Genomic DNA, 24,014 nt, shown 5'->3' on the forward strand with positions numbered 1-24,014 from the left:
ATTGCTGTTACCCTTTACAACAATAGCGTGCATACGGCAACGAAATTTACACCCAACGAATTGTTGTTTAACAATTCTAATAGTGTGAATCCACCAGAAATATCTGGAAAAGCACAAATATTATTTGCTACGGCATATAAGAATATGACAAAAGCTGCCAAGCGCCAAACCAATAATAATGATTCAAAATGTGCTCCTCCAACATTGGAGGAAAGGGAAGCAGTGTTCATCATGCCTAATATAAGAACAAAGATGCAACCAAGAGCAACAAAACTCATTGTAAGAAACGTACTGGACAAAACATTTGAAAATGCTAGAGGAGTTAAAAGACATAAGCAAAAAATCAAGAGGTTGAAGAAGTACAATTAGCGAATTCTTTTGAACAAAATTTGAATATTGATAAACATACCATACTTTTCTAGTGAACGTAATTTAAAGGTACTTAATCACTTGAAACTAATAAAAAGCGAATGAAATTCTGTTGTAAGGCTGCGTAAGGTTAGGTAATACTAAGTTGACTTTATTATAACGTTTTTATACTGTCCTATTATCTTTGTACTGCCTATCCTAATCGGACGAGGACGCCCGAGCTTTACCCCCCGGAGAAGTAATAGATAGTGTGTTTATTATTATATGTTTACATATAAAACGTTCAATCACACCTCACCATCATATAAAAACCTTATTCAACTGACGTGTTGCGCTGTCAGTTTGATGATAAACGCAGGCTCCTCAATAAAGTCATTATTATTCCGATCGTTAAAGAGAAAGGACACAAACACAACACCCACGACTTGTAATTATATTTTCCCAACATCCCAACTACGCAACGTCAGGTGGTGGACGTTTCGGATTTTCTGTGGTGATACAACTATTTGAACACACACACACGCAGAGATAGAAGAAACGGAGCATATCCTGCTGGAGTCAGTGACAGGATTGTTTGCTATGGCACAAGCAACTTTTACCCAGAATCCTTCGTACACTTCCTTGCTTACTGTATGATGTTGCTGATGGTGCGTCTTGGTAGCTGACGATACTGATCCTTGTACCACAGTGCAGAAATAATATTTATTGTACTTCCGGGCCCGTGTTCAAGGTTGAAAAAATCCCCATCCAATCCGGGCGGTAGAGAAAGAAAAACAAAACAGCAACCAAAACCCCATGGGAAACATAGAAGAAGCAACAACAAAAAAAGGCAAGTGAAAAATAGCAACCAGCTTTGGCAAGCGCGCTCCACACGCTTACCAGTTGAGTGTGTGGCGTGTAGTGGTGTGTAGGGAAAAGTTTTTCTCACCCAGCGGTACTAATGTTCCGGTATTTTGTTTACCATTTCGGTCTGAAAGTCCCTTTTTGATAAGCTAACGGACAGGAGCTCCGTTAGATGGGTGTGTTTGAGCCGGAAACATGAAACCAACAAGCAACAAGCGTTGTGTATGTGACCGTAAGCGGATTGTAACAAAATAGCGAAACATGCAGTTGGGTAGTTTGTGGGATGTTTTTTACGGATTTGCGAAGAGATTTGCGATGTTTATGGTAAACGATTTGGAATCGGCGAAAAGAAGCTATTTCTCAACACAAACAACTTACATTTAGAACGAAACATTGAAAACTCTAAGCAAAAGATGTTGTACTTATTTGTCTAAATGTATGTGTAATATTCAACACATTTTAGAGTTACTGGTGTTATCAGTTTGGTAAAGATGCATCAAAACTTACCTTTGTGTCCCCAGAGCGATTCATTCAATTGATCGTTTCTTTCATTTTAATGCTAACATTTAACACCCGTTAGTTTCGCCGTTCCATAAGTTCATGTTTGATTCATTTCTAGATTAAATTACGCTTTAAAAATGTACAACATTTTACAAAACAGAAACTGGTTATCATCATCATCATGGTTGCCTGTGGTTTGCTCTACTGGGGCGGAAAGGGTGTCCCAAAAACAGATTGCATTTGGACAACGGTACCTGTACCTACACTGGAGTATGATTTTTCCGCTACACCAGTTTCTCTGCTTCGTGTCTTGCTAGCTCGACTTTTCTTATCTCGCTAGTCGCTATATTTGGAGAAGCGTGTTCAACCTTTGTAGGTGAGTCTAAAAGTAAACCAGCTCGCACAATTCCTCTTCACGCGCAATATTTTTCCTAGATTTATTCTGCAAATTAAAAAATAACACAATTTCACCGTACATCGGTATCGCGGTCAGCTAAATTGTTTTTCCAATTGTGCTTGTGTGGTTTTTATCTACTTCTTCACGGCCATAAAAACATTTCTGAGAACCTGATCGCACCGACTGATTTCTAGACGGGATGTTGATGTGGTGTAGTACCATTTATTTTTTTGCTACATTATTTTTACTTCACTTGAGGACAAAAAGTTGTTGCTCACCATGTAATCAGCACAAAGAGGACACGTGAAATTGAGCGAAATAAAGTGAAGCTGGGGAGGAAGAAACAAAAGAACATCCCCAATCCTGGGCACAACTGTAACCGTGCGGAATAAAACTCAAACAGCCGGAAGCGTTGGAAAAATACTTTTACCCTCAGTAACATGCAAACTGCAGCAATTGGGACAGCGATGAGAAGCGCTGTTGTGCGCGGTTAGGTTTTCTGCTTCTCTTAAAAACAGGACAGGGAAAATAAAAAAAGTAAACCCGAAGTCTGTCGCACCGATTTATGCCTTTGGCGTAAGGGCACCGTTCGGTGTAGGTGGTGTCCCTGCACCACCACCACCACCGCCACCGCCACCCTCCAGATCGGTGTACTTTTCCATCTGGTACATGTCGATCAGGAGCCGGGAGATGGGCACGGTACCAATCGTTTCCTTGAAGAACAGCGTCTCGATGGTGGTGGACCGGATGGTACGGAGCAGCGGCAGGAGTAGAAGAAGCCGCCCAAACCGGGTCGGTTGGCGCGGGTAGCGAACGCGCACGTGCTCGGACAGGACGCACTGGGCCTGGTCCTGTAGCATCTCGACCGGCTGGACGTCGCACAGTTCGGACGTTTCTGTATAGGAATGGGACGAAGGAAATTACGAGATAAACGTTATTACGAGCATGTGGTGCAAGGGTAACATTATGTTAAATCAAGTATTATTATGCTCAGTATCAGTTCATAAAGTATTATCATGCTCAGAAATCAATTCAGTATTATCATGCCCTCTAATGAGCACTTTGATTTATCATTTTAGGGCCATCTACTCACCGGGTGAAAACAGGATTACCGCCTTCATGCATCCCAGCTCGCTTAGGTCGGGCGAAATCTGGCGAAAGCGGCAGAGAATCTCCTGCATCGTCTTCATCTCGAGCTGGGTCGCTGCGTCCGGTGGCAACCGGTCCCGCACCTGGGGCGAATCGAGCAGTCCGCTCAGATCCCACGGTACACTCCACTGGGCAAAGTTGAGAAGGAACAGCTCTTTCCACGATTCCTGAACCGCGGAACGCGAAATGACAAAAAAGGAAAGCATATGATTATTTATTTTGAAAGAAAATGATGATGAAGACACGAGCAAGAGATGAATGTCTGATGGTGTGTGCCTACCTGTAGCAGTAGGTGTTGGTCATTTTTGGAGAGTGTTTGGAACGGGATCAAGCACCTCACCCATCGGACGGACATGAACAGTAACCGGGCCGTAGTTTCCTTTGAGAAGGTAAAAAAGCGCTTCTTAAAATACTGGTACAATAATTAAGTAAATCACGTAAGACAAACCAACCTGTAAAATCTCCCAGGTAGGAAGCCTGATGATGGTTGGACCCTCGGGCGGCAGCGCAGTTAGCGCGATCGGATGGGGAACGAGTGGTGGCGGTGGTGGTGGTGGATGTGGCGTTACTGCTGCTGCCGTTGGTGTTGGATGCGCCAGTCCCGTGGGCGAAGCTGTCGCTGTTGAGACAGACTGTCCTGGTGGGTGTGATGGCGCGAGTGACGATGGCGGCGGTACACCTTGATGCGTGGGTGGCGGCAACGGCGGTGCGACCGAAATTCCACTCGAGGCGCTGCTAACGGGCGTGAACCCAGGGAACGCAATACTACTGTTGTGCATCTGGTACTGGATAAACTCCTGGCACTTGTCCGTGCTCATCAGGATGTCGAGCACACCGTTCTGCGACAGCGGGGACGGAAGGCTTAGGCTGGTGGCGTTGATCGGTGTCGGGCTGAGCACGCTCGAGCTGCCGTCCACGGTCGAGTGCGGGCTGGTCAAACTTTCCGACGGCGAGTCCACGCTGATCGAGCTCTTCGAATCGGTCGGCGACGGGGGCATCGGTTCCAGCGACTTGTACATGTGCTGCACGTGCCCGGCCGCGGAAAACTCGAACCCACCGACGGACGTCATCATTTTGCCGTGCTCGATCTTAATCGGGGACAGCAGGTTCGTGCCTCCCGGCATTTGACCGGCACCGCCACCGTTGCCACCGTTGCTACCGTTCGGTGTACCGAGGCTAAACTCGAACTTGTTCTGTTCCAGCTTGACCGGCGGCAGTAACGAGGGACCGATATGGTGGCCGAGCGGTGCAAAGGAGAGCGGCTGGGGATGGTGCAGCAGCGCGTTCGAACCGGCCATTGCGGAATGGTGCAGCCCGGGCGGGAAGTGGGACATTGCGTGTCCGTACGATGCACTGTTCACGAACGGGCCGGCCAGATGGGGATGGCCCGGGTGGCCCCCGTTCGCTTGCAGGTGCTGGAGTTTCGGTTTCCGCGGGCCACGCTCGTGTTGGACGGCTGTACAGTTCGGGGAAAAAGAAAGCGCGCAAAGAAAGAGCGCAGCAAAGTTTAATTAGTCAGCGAGTAATAGAGAGATAGAGCTAGTTGCTTTGAGCTTTGATGAGCTGTACAATTGCATTACCATAAGAAGCATTAAAAACGGAAATTAAAGTTGGCAGGAGGTTATGGTGAAACCAAAGGCACGGAAGAACTTTTTTGCGTTCGTTTCTCCATTTGCCCTCGGGTGGTTTAATCCATTTTCGCGCGCTCGAATTTTAGTTCTCGTTCGAATGGAAGCAACTTGTTTTCTTCGCTTTCTTGTAATTTAGCGAGGCGATTGCATCGATTCTTCAAATGCACTTTTTCAATTGGATGGCCCGCAAGCGGTTTCGATTGTGTTCGTATCTTGTTTTCGCTGGTCGATTTGTTATATGTTACAACCGAGTAACAAGAAAAAGTTTAATTGGATTCTGTTGAAACAATAACTGCAGTAACACGGAACATGATTAAACTTTCTGTGAATTGAATGCATTTGAGCGCATTATTCAACGGGATATATATCTGTTAGTAATGCTTTCGCTAGGCCATAAGTTAGGCAGTCTTTGGTTGTATGTTGCCTATGGCAAATAATAACGTTTACCTAAAAGCACCCTTTCGCTTACCTTCAGGCTGTATATAGAAACAATCACATTGATTTATCGAGTGTGACATGTTTATTTTATCTCCTTGCATTTATGCGATGTAACAAAACGTCCTAACCAGTGTTTTATGCTTGGACAACTTATCGTGCACTGATATCCTCACAGGGAATTGTCTAATCACAATTAGGTCATGTGAAAAATACGATCGAATAAACAACGTTTTACACAAAACCGATCGGACACGGGGTTTTGTGCTCGATTTGTTTCACTAGAACGCTTCACTGCACCTCGTCCCCGTAGAATTATCTTACCGAAAAGTTTTGTTTGCGTTTAACACTTCATTTGCTTTCGGAAAAGGGAGATAGAAAGAGAGAGTGGCAATTTTATTCGATTACTAGCACCGCAACAAGAAAACGGGCACCGGTGTGGTTAATTGCTACCCATGACGATGAGCTCAATAGCAATCGATTCGGATCATCAGCATCATCATCATCATAATCATGAGCGTCATGATAGGCACTTCGATGAGCAGCACCCTTGATTAGGAACGGGATAAGTGAAAAGCGGCTTAGGGATGCTGTGCATTCCTACGTCCCAAAACACCTTCGCAAGCCCCCGTCCTGTACACATTCTCGTTGCGGGGTGGTGCGTATTGTAACATTTTGACACATGACTTAACACATGACAGTGGGTGAAATGCCCTGGGAAAGCCGACAGCTGATCGAGAGGCAAAAGGGATAGGAGGTGAACCAAGAAAAAAAACCACCGCGTTTCTGTAGGTCGCGAAGGAGGAAGAGGCTAAGGATAGGAGGGGAAAGCATCTTACATGGAGAAGGGTAAAGCCTCGTATTAGACGCGTTTGCAATGAAGTGGGCATAATCCTTTTTATCGGCGCTTTGGATCGAAATTTAATGTTTGCGAGCGATTTACTTTTCAACTCCGGGCAATGTCAAGTGTTCCGGATGGTGTGAATAGCGATTTGGGCTTGATTTTCCCAAGAGGAGGGAGGGATTAAGCCAATGTATAAATAGAAGGAGGTGATGTGTTTCATTTAAAAGAATACAGACACAGGAAAAAATGGACAAAGATCTAACAAAAGTGTATCCATTCTTTAGAGAGGAACAGTTTCGAGTTCGGATCATTTCTTTAGTCCAAACAGATTCTGTCAGATTTAAAATCATGAGACAAAAAAGGCAAGATCCCATCTTTTTACCCCGCTTAAGGCAATGAAAGGAAAGACACACAGAAGGGTCGCTATGTGGCCGACACTTACTTGCGCCTAACTTTTGACGCCGTAGGATCTTTAATCCTTTCCATGTAATGAGCGTTTTTGCTGGAGCAGCCGCAACCAAAAGTGTGGAGAAAATATCGAGCCGCGAGCATAATTTCAGGGGTTTGGTTTGCTGTGAGCCTGAAGAATTAAAAAGTTTTTTTCTCGCTCCATACCCCTCCATCCTCTATTCCTCACTAGTTTCCGGTATCAACGAAGGAAAACCGAGAATCAAACGGTTTCCTGGTTTCTTGATGTTGCGACACTTAAGACTTTTATGCAAAACTTGTACCCCCTCTCTCTGCCTGTGCGGTGACGATCCACTTGTGCGTGAAACTCTTACGAAGAAGAAGGAGCAAGACCTCAAACTCAAATATTGAACCCGGGCCTGGGCGAAGAAACCTCGATGTTGCAAAGGAGTTGGAGTTGTGGTGTGGTGCAATTTAAGATGGAAATTTAGAACCCCCGTACCGTGGTGTGCCCCTTCGTTTGCTTGGTTTGCTACTACACATGAGGGACTTTCTTATCCCGTTAGTGGCTAAGTGAAGAGTGAAGGTATGTGTGTGTGTGTGTGTGTGTGTGTGTGTGTGTGTGTACGGTAAGACAATATCCTCGGTAAACTGTAGCAGCGACCGGCACAGATGCGGGACACTGGTTCGTAATGGGAAATCTTGCTCAACTTTTAGACTGAGAATAATGAATTCGGGGGATTGTAAGGTGGAAAAGCAGGAAGAATCATTCAAATGATGGCGGTATTGAGGCTGACGATGTGATTTATTCGCAATTTGGTTAAGCTAACAGGCATGCTGGTATGGTAATCGTGCTAAGAGGGACCAGCATTTGCTGAGCGAGTGAAAGGGATCCGTGAAAGCTAAAATGACAGAAGAATGAATTTTGTGGAGAGGACGAAATGTGTACGGTCTTCCTGTTCTAACCTCATATCAAGGGATATAAATTCCTTCATTAGATGATTTGATGTTACGTCTAACATTCATTGTGAACCATCTTTACTAGAAGTAATGCAATTGGTTAAAATTACTATGTAATTCGCAACAAATGGTACTAATTATGTTCCCTATGACACACGTTCCTTGCACTCTTTTAGGCGCTTTGCTCTCTTGTAAAATACATTAATTTAAACCATTGATGAAAGAGATATGCAATTTTGTGATTTTTGCGACGCTTCTTTAAAGTTAACACTGATAACACTTCGTTCGTTAGTTAGTTAATAAGAGTCAGCAAAAATTGCATTGAATACGCCTACATGTAGGCAATTTGCAAGACAAAATTTACTGATTAGACATTTCATATGATTTGTCTTGTTCAGGTATACGTACGAGGTATAGGTATAGGTACGATGTTTAGCCATTATATGCCATGAAAATCAATGAAAGAACCATTTTCGACCGAGCTAATGATGCTATCTCGAATCTTTTTAGCATAAAAGCGGCAACAGATATTAGATGTCCATCCGCTGCCTATCAATAGTTGTGCAGCATCAGTAGAATAATATTTTATCCCTCTACAAATAATATTTCAATGCGAGTGCCTCTCTTTCAATGTTCTAAACGCGGAGCAAATATAATAATCCACAACAAAGCGTACGAACACCATCACCGCCCTACATGCACGATTGGCTGATCGATCGGGAAACGACAAATAAGTGCCGAAAGATCATCAAATCGTTTGACGGGTAAATATTGAATGCGCCAAACAATCTTCCTACCCTCTCCCGCTTAAGCCACGCCAGCAAACACGGAGCAAGCACAGTTTGCAAGCACAGTGCATTGGTGCAGATTTTCCTAATCTGCCGTCGCTTGTATGCACACGCTTGTACAACCGAGATCCGGGAATTGGGAAATGAAGGAGCGAGGAACACACAACCCGTAAATGTCTGACAAATTCGGTATCATTGAAACATTGCAACATTTCGCATGCGTGTTTAAGTGTGTGTGTCTGTGTGTTTCTGGGTGGCAAACATACAAACATTCGAATGGTTGTTTGAAGCGATGAAACCGACCTTACGGATATGTGTCGTTGTTTTCCACCCGAATACCTTCAGCGGCAGCAGCGATGAAAGGGGCAGCGATGTGGAAAAGCCGACCACGGACTTAACACCCGACAGGGTGCGCGAATTAAGATGAAAAACATAAGAGGAAATTGGCGGTGGCGGTGGTGTTGAATATCTCGCATCATCAAAAAGATTCATGACCCGCCCGCGACGGCACGCAAAAACCCAACACTGTTTGGCCGTTGCTGCCGTTGCCGCCTGGTATTACTAACCCCGCGGTGGAATGGCTTCTAATGAGATGAAGGGATGGGCAAAGGGTAGGTGTGTGCTGGGTCGAAAACCCGGGTATCGGTAAAGTATCGCTGGGAATCGGCACACTTGGTGTGGTGCTTGCCGCGCTCAACTGAAAACGCGATACCCTTTTGTGTGTGTGTGTGTGGGTGGTGTCTGGCGTGTTTGGCGAGGACATAAATATTTACTTGCTACATGCATGCTCTCACAAGCTCTGGCCAATCGTTTCTAACATACACACATATGCTGCCCTGTTTCGCCTTCGTGACCGAGCAAAATTCACCCCACTTCACCGAGAGTGCTGCGAGTGAGGGGCATGAGATGGAGTTGTTGTGGCTCACATCACCCACGCCACATCACTCCATCCCTCCGGCAAAGCACTCGGGTGGCTTAACAGCGAAATTAGCTAATTTATAATTAATTTGGTGCGCGATCAAAACAAAACCCACTTTTGTACCCTCGCTTCGAGGGTGTTAATGCTTTTCCCTCCGTGTGTATGTGAGGATGCATTTCCGGGTTCGTCCCGGTCACCTAGCGCAACGAATTGCTCTCTCTCTCTATCGCTGCCCTTCCTCTCAACCGCGCACAGGTACAGGAGCATCAATCTCTCATCCCGATGAGCACATATCCCTGGCGTGCGTCATATGGGCAAAGTAGGGGCATCGTTTCACCCCTTGAAATTTTATGTTTCGGCTTTTCATTTCCCTTCATTTTCCGGGGGATGTTTTTTTCTTTTTCTCTCCGCTTTTGGTTTCGGTCTGTGGCAGAGGGGCATTAAAACTTCATAAACAGTCAGCCAGGTTCCCACGGCATTGGGAAAACCTTGATACGCAGCAGCAGCAGCAGCAGCAGCTTCCATCATTCTATCTCTCGAACATGGGGAAACGAATGCGGCGGACCCTGGACCAACTGAGAATTTCTAATACTCCTACTCGGAAATCGCGTGGGTGTTGGATCAACTGGCGGGGCGCAAAAAAAAAAAAAAAAAAGGAGCAAAGTGTAACACGGCAAAGGTACAACATTAGCCATCGAGGTCAACACAGGAGTTCGCTACGCCTCGCGAACACTTACGGTTCGTTAGACGGCAGCGGGCGATTCGTCACGATGCTTCATCGATTGACCGATGGACTCGATTTGCTCGATGGGGCGACCCTCTTTTGGTCAATCTTGCCCCGGAGTGTGGGATGCAGCAAAACTCGAAGCAGCTGTCGTGGAAGGCTGTGCTTGTGTGTGTGATAGAGATAGGTGGATTAGCAGGACAATGGTCATCAACAAGTTGAATTGTGAACATTTGGAGCGGTCCGACTGGATTACAATGTGAAGCGTTTAAGCGTACGTGTGTATGTGTGTATTGTAGGTAAAGAAAAGCGTTCGCTTTTATCCCTCGAAATAGAACGATAAAGAGAGGACAATTGCAATGTAATGGTCATACGCTAGGGTATTGAATTGTAGCGTTTGAAGAGTGTTTAGCACGGCAAAACAAAAGTAAGAAAATAATTGATAATATTAATATTCATACAAAAACTGCATCACAGAATTTGCTTCGTCAACACATGAGCACACCGAAAAATATCATGATATTGCAACTGAACCTGAAAGAGGTTCCGAAACAAGCGTTGGTTGATGTAAAATTACTCAATAGACCAAACATGTAATGTAAATTATATAACAAAGGCAGAGATTGATTGTCTTTAAACACAGGAAAACGCTTGTAATCAGAGGTTAAACAATGGAGAATTACGCGGTAGACAATTAGACACGCGGTGTAACATACCCAATCGACATTTTCGAGCATTAAAAACCGGGAATTCGAGTAAAGTCCCTTAAATCGGAACCTCAAACTACCCTTAAACTGCACCAGTTGAAGGGAATTTAGAAAATGCTCCATAAAATCAACTGTGACACGATTTTTTTGTTTCTTTCTTCTAGTTTTGCCGGCAAATAACGTTTCTTATCGATATAATGATTTAGCCATTTTATACTTAAAAACACAACAAAATTTTACAATTTTTTTTTTCTTTGGCACAACAACCGCTGTCGGTCAAGGCCTGCCAGTACCCACTAGTGGAGTGAGTTTGGCTTTCAGTGACTTATTGTTACCATAGCAGGGTAGTCAGTCCTGCGTACGGGGGCACGGTCTATTCGGGGCTTTTCACAAAATAACGTTCCACAAAGTTTGCTTGCGTTCTTCATCGATAACCAAAGCTATGAATGTAAAATGAATGAATGTAAAATACGGCTAAACTAAACCTTAGCGCTTTCAACACAGTTGATCACACACAAATCCACAATTTCAGGCGTATCGAGTGCTAGTCGAGCAGATATGGCAATACAATTTTGAGCATATGTCACTTGGGTAATGGCTTCGAAATTTAGCAAGGAAATTGATCACAAATACGCCTAAAAGTATGCACTATAATTGCTAATACGCCTACAACCATGCAAGCCGCTTCACAAGATGTCTTTTTGATATTTCAAAGATTGAATATACACCCCAATATACGAATATTAGTTTGAAAAAACCTTTTATAGTTCTGGAAAATATGTTCTATATTTTCTAAATATGGTACGATAACCATAGTCGTAAAAAAACCATCTCCACATACCTTTTGATCGCAATGAATTTCGATTCGATTCGCTCAATCACTAACAATCTCCCATTGCAGTGAAATGGAAAGGAGAGAGAAAAAGGCTCCCCCTCTTCATGCCTAACTTATACCCCTAAGCTCCCCATCATCCAACACGAAATATGGCTTCCAGGATGACAAAATGTGCCAACATTATCGCTTATCGGCCACCACACACCGCCTTGCCTAACCGCTAAAAGGCGACATTACTGCAAAATATCGCTTTCCAGTCGTGGGGGGCGGGATTACAGGGATTCCGTTTTTGGTTTTCCATCAAATGCCCGCACTTAGCGTTCGCCTTTCTATTTCCCAACCCCGCGCTCGCGGTGGTGAACCAATTGGCGACAAGCTTCTTAACGCCTAGCCCGGATCGTGCCACGGGACTGTTTCTTGGGACGGAATGAGCACAAAAAAATGGTACAAAACTCAGCACCGTGAAGTAAACCGTCGCGGCGCTACACAGAACCATCACGGTCATGGAGACGTCACGGATGGGCTGCTGGCACGGCGGTGGGCTGGGAAAATGTAATGGAACGCTTCATTTGCTGTGTTTGCCAAGGCGGCAGCGGATGGTGCGGATGTAAAAAGCGAGGCGTAAAATGATGGAAAATGCCGATTATGCCCCCGTACGGTGCCGCCTGGTTCCGGGTGGATTCTGGTCGCTTGGTGGAAATCTGACAGCTGTGTTTACACGCTAGGCCAGCGTTCGTTTGAACGGCGTCCCTGAGTCAGCCTCCTGAAGTGACACTCCGTCTCCGTGCGTGTGTGTTTGTTTGTGTGATCAGTGGGGAGGAAAATTGTCGTCGTCACCCACCCCCAAAAACCGCAACCGTTTGGAATTGATTAGCATTCCATCACAGCGTAATCACTGCTAAACGCGAACCGATGCGTAAATGCAAACGATACGCAAACAACGTCCTCACCTCACTGGGCGTATGTTCAGCAAAACCTTCACGGAGGGTAACACTTCTTGGCAAGCGTGTCGTGCCGTGTACTTACCGTCCTTGTTCATGGCCGATTGGAAGCACTTGGAAAGCCGGCAGGCACGGCACTGGTTACGGTGGGTCTTATCTACTGGACAGCGGCCCTTCAGCTCACCGGCCGCCTTGCACGTGTACACCCGATTCCGGTGGATGCTGCGTTTGAAGAACCCTGAGCAACCTGCCCGAGAGGAGAAAAGAGGAGTTGTAAAAAGATGGCTACATTGACCGCACCGCTACAAAGACCTTACCATCGCAACTGTAGATGCCGTAGTGTTTGCCCGAGCTGCGGTCGCCGCACACTTTGCACGGTATGTCTAGCAATCTGTCACCTCAATAGATCAGGTGCGAAAGATGGAAACAAACGAGAAGAATAACGATTAGATATGAGAAGATGATGAAAGGTATCGCTACAAATGAAACTAGATACTTATAAGGTTATTATTGCAATGTAAATTACATACTTTTAGGTGTTTGGATATGCATGTTGCATACTTTTAGGCGCGTTTATAACATTTAAGGGGGAAACGATGGCATTTTCATGCTCTGTACTACACTGAGGCATCTACATAAATATAAACATCTACATAATTGAGATGTTCTTCAACCAAAAACGGATCACGCGGACCGATTCGGAGGTGAGAAGTGAAAAATGCCCGAGCCTGCCATTCCTTACGTTCTTGTCGACCAAATCACTGACTAATGAGCTTTCATTGGCAGGTTCGTTTTTGTTGCTTCTAAACGAACGAGCCTCAATTTTCACTTCTCACCTCCGCATCGGACCTTTTTCTTTTTGGTTAAACAAAATCAGCGTGAAAAAAAGGAACCCATTTCCATTTCAAGGCTCAGATTGGTAAAGGGGTGCGAAGTGTTAGCAAAAACATAAAGCAATTATTTAGTCAGCCAACCCTTTTTTTTGTTCAGGACAACATCGGGCCGACTGCCTCTTAAGAGGATTCAGGACAGTCAACACGCGTAGACAATTTGACCGTTTGGTGTGTGTGTGTGTGTATGTGTGTGTGAAGCGAAGGGACACAAAACGTGCCTCAATGAGATGGAAATCATGGCTTGCGAAAACACTCATTTACGGCCACGGGTACGGCCGCGTAAGCCAGCGCGGCATTTTCTAGGCGTAATGCCATTGTTTTTACAATGTCTCATGCTCATTTGCCTGCTCTTTTTTCGTCGTTTGCGTCGCATGATCCTTCAGTTGCTTGTACCGCTCATGGTATGCTCTGTCTTTGCGTTTACTTTTCGTATTTTGATTTGACGTGTGGCAACACTTCTCACGCTTCAGCACTAGGGCAGAACATCATTTGGATGAAGATGGGTGTTTTTTTACAAAAGAAAAAAGGGACCGATGAAGCCTTTACACTTTAAAATGGATCAATCTCAGTCTATTAGCAAATATGATACGTAAATTAGGTCGTATTGTTTATCGTAATTTAAAGGTTATTGGTTCTTAAATTTCAGTAATATTAGACAAGTGACTGACTGCGCTGTAATTTAGTGGTTAAAAAGCAACGTTTTGTCATCAAAATTGCATACCTTTCGGCGCATAATACTATAAACTATAAGCCGCTCTTATTCCGCTCTTATTGCCACCAGTTTTATCTCTGTCTGTGATTTCACTTTAGTGTGGTACAGTTCTAAATGGAAAATATACATTAGTCTGTAAAATAAAAATATAATTTCTCTTGGTTGTTACCGGAAACAACGTCCATGAAAGCTACCACCAGTGAGATTTACATTTGAATCTGAGCGTTCCATTCAGAAAGCCATATAACTCACGGCACCAATCATACCACCTTCAACCATGCACTTCGTGTTGTGCGCCCGTGTGCCAACTTTTCGGCTCCGACAAAAGGAAAATGTTTGCATACCGTTTGCGTGGTGTGCATACGCGCTACAATCGGGAAAGGACCAGAGCCACCCAACCGGCCTGGCACGAATCATATATCGATCTGACATCCAAATCAAACCAAACGGCCACTTCTCTGCCCGCCTGGAACGGACCGGAGGACACATTAGCCGACAAGCGAACATGGCGTCACACCACAACGGTCATACAAACACACACACGCGCGCCCACACACACACACATACACCCGCACTACTATGCACATGCTCGATCAATCCGTTCAAACAAAGGAGCGTACAGAGGTCGTATTGGGCACAATAAATCAATTGCATCCTTGCTGCAACCGCTCGAACGGGGAGAAGTTGTGCAAGTGCAACCTAGCGTAACTTTCTGATATTGGGATGTGATACGCTGGGGCATACCTTTTGACAAAATGGCGTCTGGTTAGTAGTGGACGCCTCCATGCCTATCCCCTGTATATGTGTGAATGCTTGCAGTGGAAAGGCTGGCAGCCGAGGCGCACCGGTGCGGCCGGGGGTGGTGATAGATAAACATTCAATAAACAAACGTTCGACTCGGTTGGCTGGCATCGATTCCACATCCCGAGCGTACTACGGATACTACGTGCTTTGAGGTTATGGTGTTCCAATGGCTGCGAGAGGGATTGGAGGGCTCGTTGGACGCGGGCAGCAAAATCAACATTGAAAAATTAATCAAAATTTTAATTCATGTTTTTCTAACGCCTTCCGGTCGGCTGGTTGTCGGCTTGCATCACTCGAATCGATTATCGAGATGGCTTTCACACTCGGTCTCTCCGGTACGGGAAAAAGGGGTGGAAAACCCCCGCGCTCATGACGAAACCCTTTCCCGGTAGAGTACACTGACTCTTCGGCTCTTCAGTTCCGTTCGAAATTTAGGAAGAGGCAGAGTGAAGGGGAAGAAAAGGCTATTTGCGTTTCTAATCCCCATCACTCCGGAGACACCAACCGGAGCGTGCCTTACGGCCTTTTGAGTGAGTGGGCCCCAAGCACCATAGAATTGTTGGCGTTTGTCTTTGGTTTTGGTTAGCCGGGGCGGAAGTTGACCTCGTCCTCGTAAAGAAAAGGAAGTAGGTGTGTCTAATGGCAATGGGTTGAAAGTTTTTGATATTTTAGAAAAATGAAACCAGAAGCCTTTCCAAAAATCATGGTACTTTGGCCCTTGAGCTTGACGTACAAGCAGGTACGGAACACGGAGCACTTCTGGTGGTTCCTTGCCTTTTTTATATATTCACACCGTATTCCTGCCACAACTTCCACATGGGTAGGGGGTTGAGAGAGCACACGATTGTTTTGTTTTAATTTTAAATATTTGGGAAAGGAAAACACTCGTTACGCAGGGATTTGGCGAGTGGAAAGGCGTCGGGACCTAGAGAGTCTCCCGGCTCTCGAGCGTACCGGACGCCGATAGAAAAACATTCGAGCGATGGTGCGTCAAACTGGTGCTTACGGTGCAACTCCAAGGAGGGAGTTTGGGGTGTGTTTGTTGTGAAGTTTGAAGCATTGTAGTAAGTTGAAGGGTGTGCCTGTGAGCGTGTAGGCCAGGAAGTGGGCAGGATAATGTGTAATGTGGCTATAACGTATGTTTCTTTTAATCGATGTCATTGTGCCAGTAAATTGTTACGCATTGTTGCAAATGATGGGATTTTCTTGTGCATCAAAAAGGGATTTCAATGTTGTTAAAATTCAATTGATATGAGGATTAAGAGAATATAGATTCTTTGAGCTTGAAGCCAGAATGAATTCAGTAAATATTTCACATATTTTTATTACATTCAAATATTTTAAATGATAAACTAGTAAATAAATACTGTAAGAACTGTTGCAAAAGAAACCGAACGCTTGTGATTCTAAAATTACTGTTTTATTTGAAATTTGAAACGGTAAGGGGATGTTTGCAACGTTGCTATGGAGGTTTGCAGGTATATAGGGGAATATGTCAAACACTTAGGAGAAGTGTGCGGAACAGCTATGGAGTTTTGTATCCAGCCATGGAGCGCTCGGTTGTAGCACTGTAGAAATTATAGCTATATTTTTTTTAAAAGCACCGCGTGATGATTTAAGAGTTTGGAGTGATCAAACACATGTTTTTTTTTATTGTTTGTAGGAAATAATATTTCAGTTGTAATTTAAATTTGCTGTAAACATTCTTCTATGTTACATTCTCTACGCTACTATTTCTTCTCTTCAGCAATATTTTTCCTCTTATTCAAATAAACATTTTTAAAATGGGGTTCAGTACTACCTTGTAATCAAATTACTCCCTTCTTTAATTACCCTCATTACATCTGATTCCATGAACCAGCCTGGAATCACTGGTGGTAGTCATTTGTCAAACGATTTATTCCAATACTTTGAACACATCTTTATAATTAAATACGTCAGAAAATGTTGATGTGAAGAAATAGAAAAATTTAATGTTGAATCGGATAGGACGTAGGAAACAGTATAGTGAATAGTTATTGCGAATAAATTTTATCACGGAATAATTACAATTTCTTCCTAAGGATCCTAAAATATGTGTTTAATCACTCCAAACTCTTAAATCATCACGCGATGCTTTTTGAAAAAATATAGCTATAATTTCTACAGCGCTACAACCGAGGGTTCCATAGCTGGATGCAAAACTCCATAGCTGTTTTGCACACTTCTCCTAAGTGTTTGACTGCTTTTCTCAGTGTGTTAGCCTGTTTAGTAGCTAGTAAAGAAGCGATTTTCATGAGAAAATGTAATGCAAATTGCATTACCTGAGGCGTTTTGTACTGCCGATTGCATAGCTTAAGAAATAATCGCCACATGTAAGTATACTCCTGAAGCTATGCAAAACGCAACACAATCAATGATTTGATTCAACGAACGATTGAATCACAACACGGATACACCCATGTGAAGACTATGTTATTAATATGTTAAACAAAAATAAATATGAAGCAAAATGTATGATTTACTACGAACTCACTTCGGGCATAATCCGTACCTGTTCCCATTCTGCGCGGTTGCCAAATGAGTTTGAAATCCACCGTGAGCCTGTTTGCCCCAAAGGCTTCAACAAGGCAGCTAAATTCCAAGCACGGCAGTTCTTTCCCGTCGCGAAAACACACAAAACAATACACACTGGAACAACACTTCACTCACTCGCACAACACTCGCGGTGGCTAAAGCTGACTTTTTCAGCTGTACAAATATATCCTTTTCCGTCGCAAGTTTTGTCACTTTGACGCTAACACGTTCGTCACCTCAACGGAAGGTTCTTGTTTGACTTTTGTATTCTATTTTTGGAAGCAAAATCGAAATTTAAAAAAGAAACCAGAACAGACACGCACACTCACTCCAGACGCCCGAAAGGGATGTACCCGAAATTGGTAATCACATCTCGCTGAAGCCCGTTGAAGGTATAACGACACCTTGTGACATCATTTCTTTCGGCGAACTGAACTCCACTAGACACTACCGCGCTTTGTTTTCGACTAGTCTCACCTCATACGGAGCACTCGAGTAGGGCCACACGATTTGCCGCTTTAATTATTGCTGACTGTCGTGGTGCACAGCACAGTACGCACCAAACGGTTGCTCGTTGTTTGTGCACTCGACGTCAAAGCCTTCCTAGATCCGGTTCTTGTCACTCGTACACACGAACACTCAGCGTACACTGTGACCGTTGGCTTCTGCTGCTGCTGCTGCTACAGTACATTTGAGGCAAAAGATCACACACTGCTCCGGTCATCCATTGTCCTGACAGCTCTGTCTCACTCAGTCCCGTCGCTTTCGAAACTCAGTCGCCGTTTTTTCTTCTTTTGTTATCGTTGTTTGACTCGATGACACTGACACACCACCGTGTCACACCGGCACTGCCTGCGATGGAAGCTGCTTAACGACTGATAGCAACATTGACTTCAGCCTAGTGCACGTTGGCTCTGCTCAGCCTTTACCCAGAGGAGGCAGCTAGAACCAGATGATGTCTGCCCGCACTTGCCGACCTTCCTCCTGCTCATCGCTTTTGCCGAAGTTAACCACGGATTCGTCGGTGCCTTTCGTCGTTAGCTTCATGTCCTTCCGGCCCACACGTACACTCAGACACAGTCATCCCCTAGCTTCGTTTGCGTACAGAGGGTAGTGCTCGTAGTGTGCACCACAGCAAGGGGTGCAAGAGCGAGAACACCGACCGACCTAACCGGCCGTCGCTCGTGAAGCAGCCTTATGTTCGTCATGCTCCCATGATCCCTGGACCAAAAACGCTGCAGTCACATCCCAACACATCCCGTATGTCAGAGTTTCGGTGCAGCTTCGGTTCGGTGGAAGGAACCGCTTTCTCATGCCGCGTTGGAAGGGGTTTGGTGGGTGGTTCGCGCTGTCAGGCACGTAAAATCCGACCTGACCGACTGCTGTGTGGCAACCGCAATTGAGTTGGGTGCCATCTTTACCGCTTCTTCTTGCTTGGGCCTTATTCCCAAGCCACGCCAAGCGTTCAGCGTTACACAATTACGCTCCATCGCTCGCTGCCTAAATCTACTCGTCCACTGTAGCGCGATGCAACTTTGCAACGCACACCCGTTGAGGGCTGACAGGAAGGGACGCGCTATTTACCGAGCAATGGACGCCATATCCTTGCCGTTGGGGGCGTGGCCTATCTGATGATATATTCATTGCTTGCAACCCAACACATACACACTACTATAGCGAGGGGCGTGGAGTTTGCGTACGAATCTATCGTTTCGTCGTCGCTCCGACGCTTACGCTACACACACACGCACACCATCAAGCAACTCTCATTCATTCATTCATGCAGCAGCCGTCGTTCGTCCTTGCGTCCCCCTTTGTGTACATTCATTCATCGCAGCTCCAGGTAAAGGTTGTGTGTGCGATGGAGCAGGATGCACGACCGCTCGCGATGGTACCGCTCGTTTACGCACGGTTTAATCGGGTTCGACATACTTACACCACTAACGGTGCCGTAGTGGTTCCGCCGGAAAGTCATTGGGCGGCGAGAAGCGTGCGAGATTGTTTCACGCAAAGCCACATGCTGCGAGTTTGCTGACCGGAATTGTGTTGCGAATGCTGACTTTCTTTTTTCGATCGCTCCTTCTCTCTCTCTCTCGTTCGCTCTCTCTTTTTGCATGCTGGCCGGTGTTGATGTGGTTGATAGTGGGTGACTTTTGTAAAATCAGCCTACTTGATATGAAGCTGATAAATGATGCTGATCTTGCGATCTTTGGCCAGCAAAGCAAGTGGTTTTTGGACACTGCTGTCTTGAGTTTGTTGGAGCTTTTAGGATGGATTGAAATAAAAAAAAAAACACATACTCACACAAAATCAGATATAATAATGTTCTTCTGTTAATTTTGGGTGTACTCAATTTCAAGCGATTCTTTGTGGAATTTCTAAAATTAGTTTTTTTTCTTTTACTTTTTCTTTTTTTCCTTCTTTTACGGCTACAAATGAAATTACAAAAGTATGTAGCTCATCAAGAGTTGAATATATAAAGTTTCACAAAATTGCATAGTTCCTATGTCTGCACGCCTAACACTTAGTTTTCATTATATCATTACATAGAAATAGAGTACGATCATTGAATTTGTGACTTCAAAACTACTAGGAATTCTTACTTATCCGGATCTGTCAAAATTCCGACAGCTTTCGAATTTAGGAAACTATGCTGATTCCCGCTCAAGCATCAGTAACCGTCTATACCAGTAGAATCTATTTAATAATGTCTGTTTATGATGAAGCTCTTACACTTGATGGTTCAATGTGAGGATTAGATGATTACGGTTTTTAAATGTACGATCATGCTATTTAGGTTACCATTCTTAAATGATGATGATGATCTATCAACATGGATTAACATTGAAAAGTATCATAATGTACGCACGGGCGGTCCCGTGGTAGGGAAAAGCGGGGCAAAATGGGCATGTGGAGCAAAATGGGCACCCTCTATTTAAGCATTATTTGACTACAAAGATACTTTCCAATACTCAAAATGTATTCATTAGAGTGTTCTATGAAAACCATGTAAGTTTCATAACCCTTTCATAAAAATTCAAAATAAGGTTTAGTAGCATATTGATGTAATTTTTTCCATTTCAAAAATAAGCTTAAACCAGTGTCACAGTGATGCGTTGAAGTTTTACATGATATTTATGTAGATTTGTTGTATTTGTCGCATCAAGAATGATAACAGACACAGCTTCAAAAGATTCGATTTTGTAGATGTAAACGTGTAAAAACTGTTTTAATTGTGATAACATATTTTTGGAAGAATTTTAAGGGCTTTCCTGAACAGCAAAACCAAAGATAGAACGAAAACACATTTCATGAAACATGCGCAAAAGCATAGACCATTACCTAAGCGCAGTTGTTGTGGCCCTTATTGCCCCAGTGTTTTGACATTTCACAGTTTGTTTACATATGCCCATTTTGCCCCAGGGCTATGTCCATTTTACCCCTCGTGTCAAAATAGCTTCTCGTAAAACATGAACTTTTATTTACACTGTTTTCATAATTGTAAGTTGTTTTCATTCTATTTGGCAATTTTAATTTATAGATAAAGGGTGGAGGCATACAATAATGAAAGAAAAATTGTGTTTTGTGGCATATTCAAAGGAATATTCAGTAAACTGCTTAACATGCCCATTTTGCCCCGCTTTCCCCATACAGTCGTCAACTTGAACGACTCAATAACATGCCCGGAATGGATTCAAGCCCGGAATGGACCGTCTCCCCGTAGTAAGGACTATCCGGCTACGTGGTATTGAATAAAGTCTTGAAAGCCTGTATAGGCCGGCATGTCCGCGAAGGACGTTTACACCAAATGTACGCATAATCAAATGACATAAATGTTAACCTTATCGAGTTATGTGACGAGTAAATCGTAGCATGATTTTAGGATTAATGTTTTGATGTTTAATATAATGAATTAGACATTATTTAAACTATTTAAAATATACAACCATATAAATATAACAATATTCTGTTTGAGAATCTGTCGTACATATTTGCACGTATACTCCAATGCATTGCTATAGTGCTGGTTGTTGTTGAATAACTAATAGCTACATATTTCCATTTTATGAAGCCTTGGACAAAACACAAATCAAATGCACCGTCGTTTATGAATAATGTGAAAACACTCCATTAAAATTCGATCCATTAAAGGCAAAGAGGCAAGAAGAGTGAAAGAAAAAAAAAGAGGTAAAACAATTCCCGCACACACACACACACACACTGGCACCTGATTGCCAGTGGATGCAAAATCATGGTTTGCCGGATTGCGCGGTGTTTGTACGGGTCAGACCGGTACGCAAGGACGCGTTGTTCGCCCGAAACACGTTGGCCTTTCAGCAATTTCACACGCCTTCACCATTAACGGCAGTGCCCCGAGCGCGCCGGCACTTATTTAGGAAGGAATAAATCATAAGAGCAGTAGCAGCAGCCGCCGCAATATCACCGGAAACTGCGTTTATGTCATTGCAAACCAACGTTGAGAGAAAAAAAATGTGACAAACTGGGGAGAAAGCAGAACAAAAAAAGAAGAACACGAACAAGGATCTCACAAGCCGTGAATCCGAATTCGTGACAGTGCACTAATTGAGAGCAACCCTGTGGCACTGTTGGGTGATGGATTGTCATTTTTTTATGCGATGCTTCTTCCAGCTTTGCCGTTTACTATCTTATTAAATGTATTTTACATTTTATTTCCGACCCACAGGAAAGCACTTTTCGTCCCCCATTTCCTGCGGACGGGACGGACGGGGTATGCACTTTCTGGTGACAAAATTGACGGTAATAGAGAGCAGCCGCCTTCACACCGTCACATTAAGTGGATGTGACAATATTTTGTCCTCTGCCTCCGGTTTCCATTCCCTCCCCAAACAGCTTCTTCAGTAGCCTCGGTTGGGAGGACGGAAGCGAAAAAGAAAACATGATTGATTGATATTGATTTGCACAAAGTGGCGGTGCTCAGCATACTGAACAATTGATTGCGGGCCGATGAATTATTGCCATCCGGTAGCATTCGCTGTCATTCGCGTAAGACGTATTTTTACACATTTTTTAGCGTTATTTATAAGTGGTTTTAAGCGTTATTATACTACTCAACTGTTCTGTACATTTATGAAAAATTGATAAATAAAACTAAGAAACCACCACAATTAAAATAATACATCTTTTGTAGAGTGAAACTCCATGACCCTTATAATAGGTATCATGTTCTAAAAAAAACATAAAAAAATGTGAAAAATCAAAGATAAAATACCCGGAAAAACGTGTCAGCATCGTGTGCCATTGTGGTGGCATCGGGTCCGTGGGATTTGCCTAATTGAATTTGATTTGATTTGTTTATGCTAATTATGATTTCGGGTCGGGTGTGGGTGTGTGTGTGTGCCTTTTTTGCACCCGTTTTTGTTGTCCCAAATCTCCACCGCCCAGCAGCAGCAGTTTGATTGTTTGGTACTTTTTTGCTGTTTTTACTGGCCCACCTCCCCCAATTTAATAATGCTTTTAACGGCCGTGTTAATGAGTGCTTACAATGGAGGTGCTGGAGCGAAATTAAACGATACCACCGGCTCCCCCCAAAACAACAGCCAAATCATAGCATTTCGACCCGCACGTCAGCGCACAAAATGATGATCCTGTATGTGGCAAAGCGAGCTTGCCAACCAAAAAAAAGGACCTGCAAATACCACCAAACGGAACGAGTGAAAGCGACTCGAGAGGAAAGAGAACAATCGACACCGACCCCCCTCCCCCCCACAGTACGTTTCGCCTGGCAAATGGTAATGAGATTCTAATCGCACCGAAAAACATCAATTCTCGCCTAATTGAATTTCAGTCCGGCATGAAATGAATGCGCCGCAGTCAGAAAAACAATGAAAGAGAAAGAGAGAGAATGAGTAAGTGAGTGAGTAAGGCTACAAAAAAAAAACACACGGACCAAAAAACGCACAGTAGAAAGCAAATCCGACCACCAACGGGCTAATTAATTCGTACCATACCCGGCAACCCAACTCGACCGCCCAACGCGTGTCCCATTTGTACTAAAGCCCGAGCCCCACAAAAAAGTACCTTTTGCATCGTACCCAGTCACCAACACGAACTAGACGCTGCAGACGCGCGTAAAGGGACCACAGAACCCTGCCCGGAAGTAGTGCCATGCGGAAAACGGCGAGAAGAAAAGGGATGTTTAACAATTCATAAGTCTTTGCGTAGCACGGGAACCGCACCCGAGCGAGCGAATGGAATGCTATTTGTTGCGGAGGGGGGGGGGGGCAAAAAGTTTCCTCATTAGGCAGTTACAGACAAGGTGTGATGGCCACCGTGCTTCCCTTGTATCCGCGTGTAAGCCGAAGGGATAAGGCAACAACACCACCGCCGTCGCCGCCCCGGACTTTGTGGCATGTTTTCTGGCGATGGTGATCTGAACCACGATCAACAGCACTACCACCACCGCCGCCGCACCGCAGGAAACCACCGGAACTGATCCAGCTGTTTGCCATTAATCATTTTGCACCTTTTGTCGGTGAAACAAACAAACATTATAACTTTCGGAAATTTTCTAATCTGCGGCCAAGGAGCTAGTAGGGTGTGGCTCCGTGTGACGTAC

At 44.3% G+C, this 24,014-nt stretch overlaps 2 protein-coding genes across 4 annotated transcripts in view; one reads left to right on the top strand and one right to left on the bottom strand.

Annotated features, from left to right (window-relative positions):
- LOC1278934 (glycosyltransferase-like domain-containing protein 1-like) overlaps window positions 1-3,331 on the top strand; it is a 28,485-nt gene extending 25,154 nt beyond the window's left edge. Inside the window, exon 7 of the mRNA XM_061653173.1 lies at window positions 3,190-3,331. The gene's annotated coding sequence lies outside the window, so the exon portion shown is untranslated. The remainder of the gene's footprint in view (window positions 1-3,189) is intronic.
- Window positions 1,796-19,028, bottom strand: LOC1278936 (protein dissatisfaction). 3 transcript variants are annotated; one of them, XM_061660111.1, is made up of 7 exons: window positions 17,394-19,028; window positions 12,769-12,849; window positions 12,537-12,698; window positions 3,712-4,715; window positions 3,540-3,638; window positions 3,204-3,426; window positions 1,796-3,005 (listed from the first exon to the last, which is right to left on the bottom strand). In XM_061660111.1, the coding sequence occupies exons 1-7, from the start codon at window positions 17,401-17,403 to the stop codon at window positions 2,674-2,676; spliced, it is 1,911 nt and encodes a 636-aa protein (XP_061516095.1). In that variant the 5' UTR covers window positions 17,404-19,028; the 3' UTR covers window positions 1,796-2,673. The 3 variants fall into 3 exon arrangements, with proteins under 3 accessions (XP_061516095.1, XP_061516094.1, XP_061516096.1); XM_061660110.1 differs by having other exon boundaries at window positions 17,376-19,028; XM_061660112.1 differs by having other exon boundaries at window positions 12,769-12,842; window positions 17,394-17,447.
- Window positions 19,029-24,014: the final 4,986 nt, after the last annotated feature.

Source organism: Anopheles gambiae, chromosome 3 (genome assembly GCF_943734735.2).
Source record: "Anopheles gambiae chromosome 3, idAnoGambNW_F1_1, whole genome shotgun sequence".
NCBI lineage: Eukaryota > Metazoa > Arthropoda > Insecta > Diptera > Culicidae > Anopheles > Anopheles gambiae.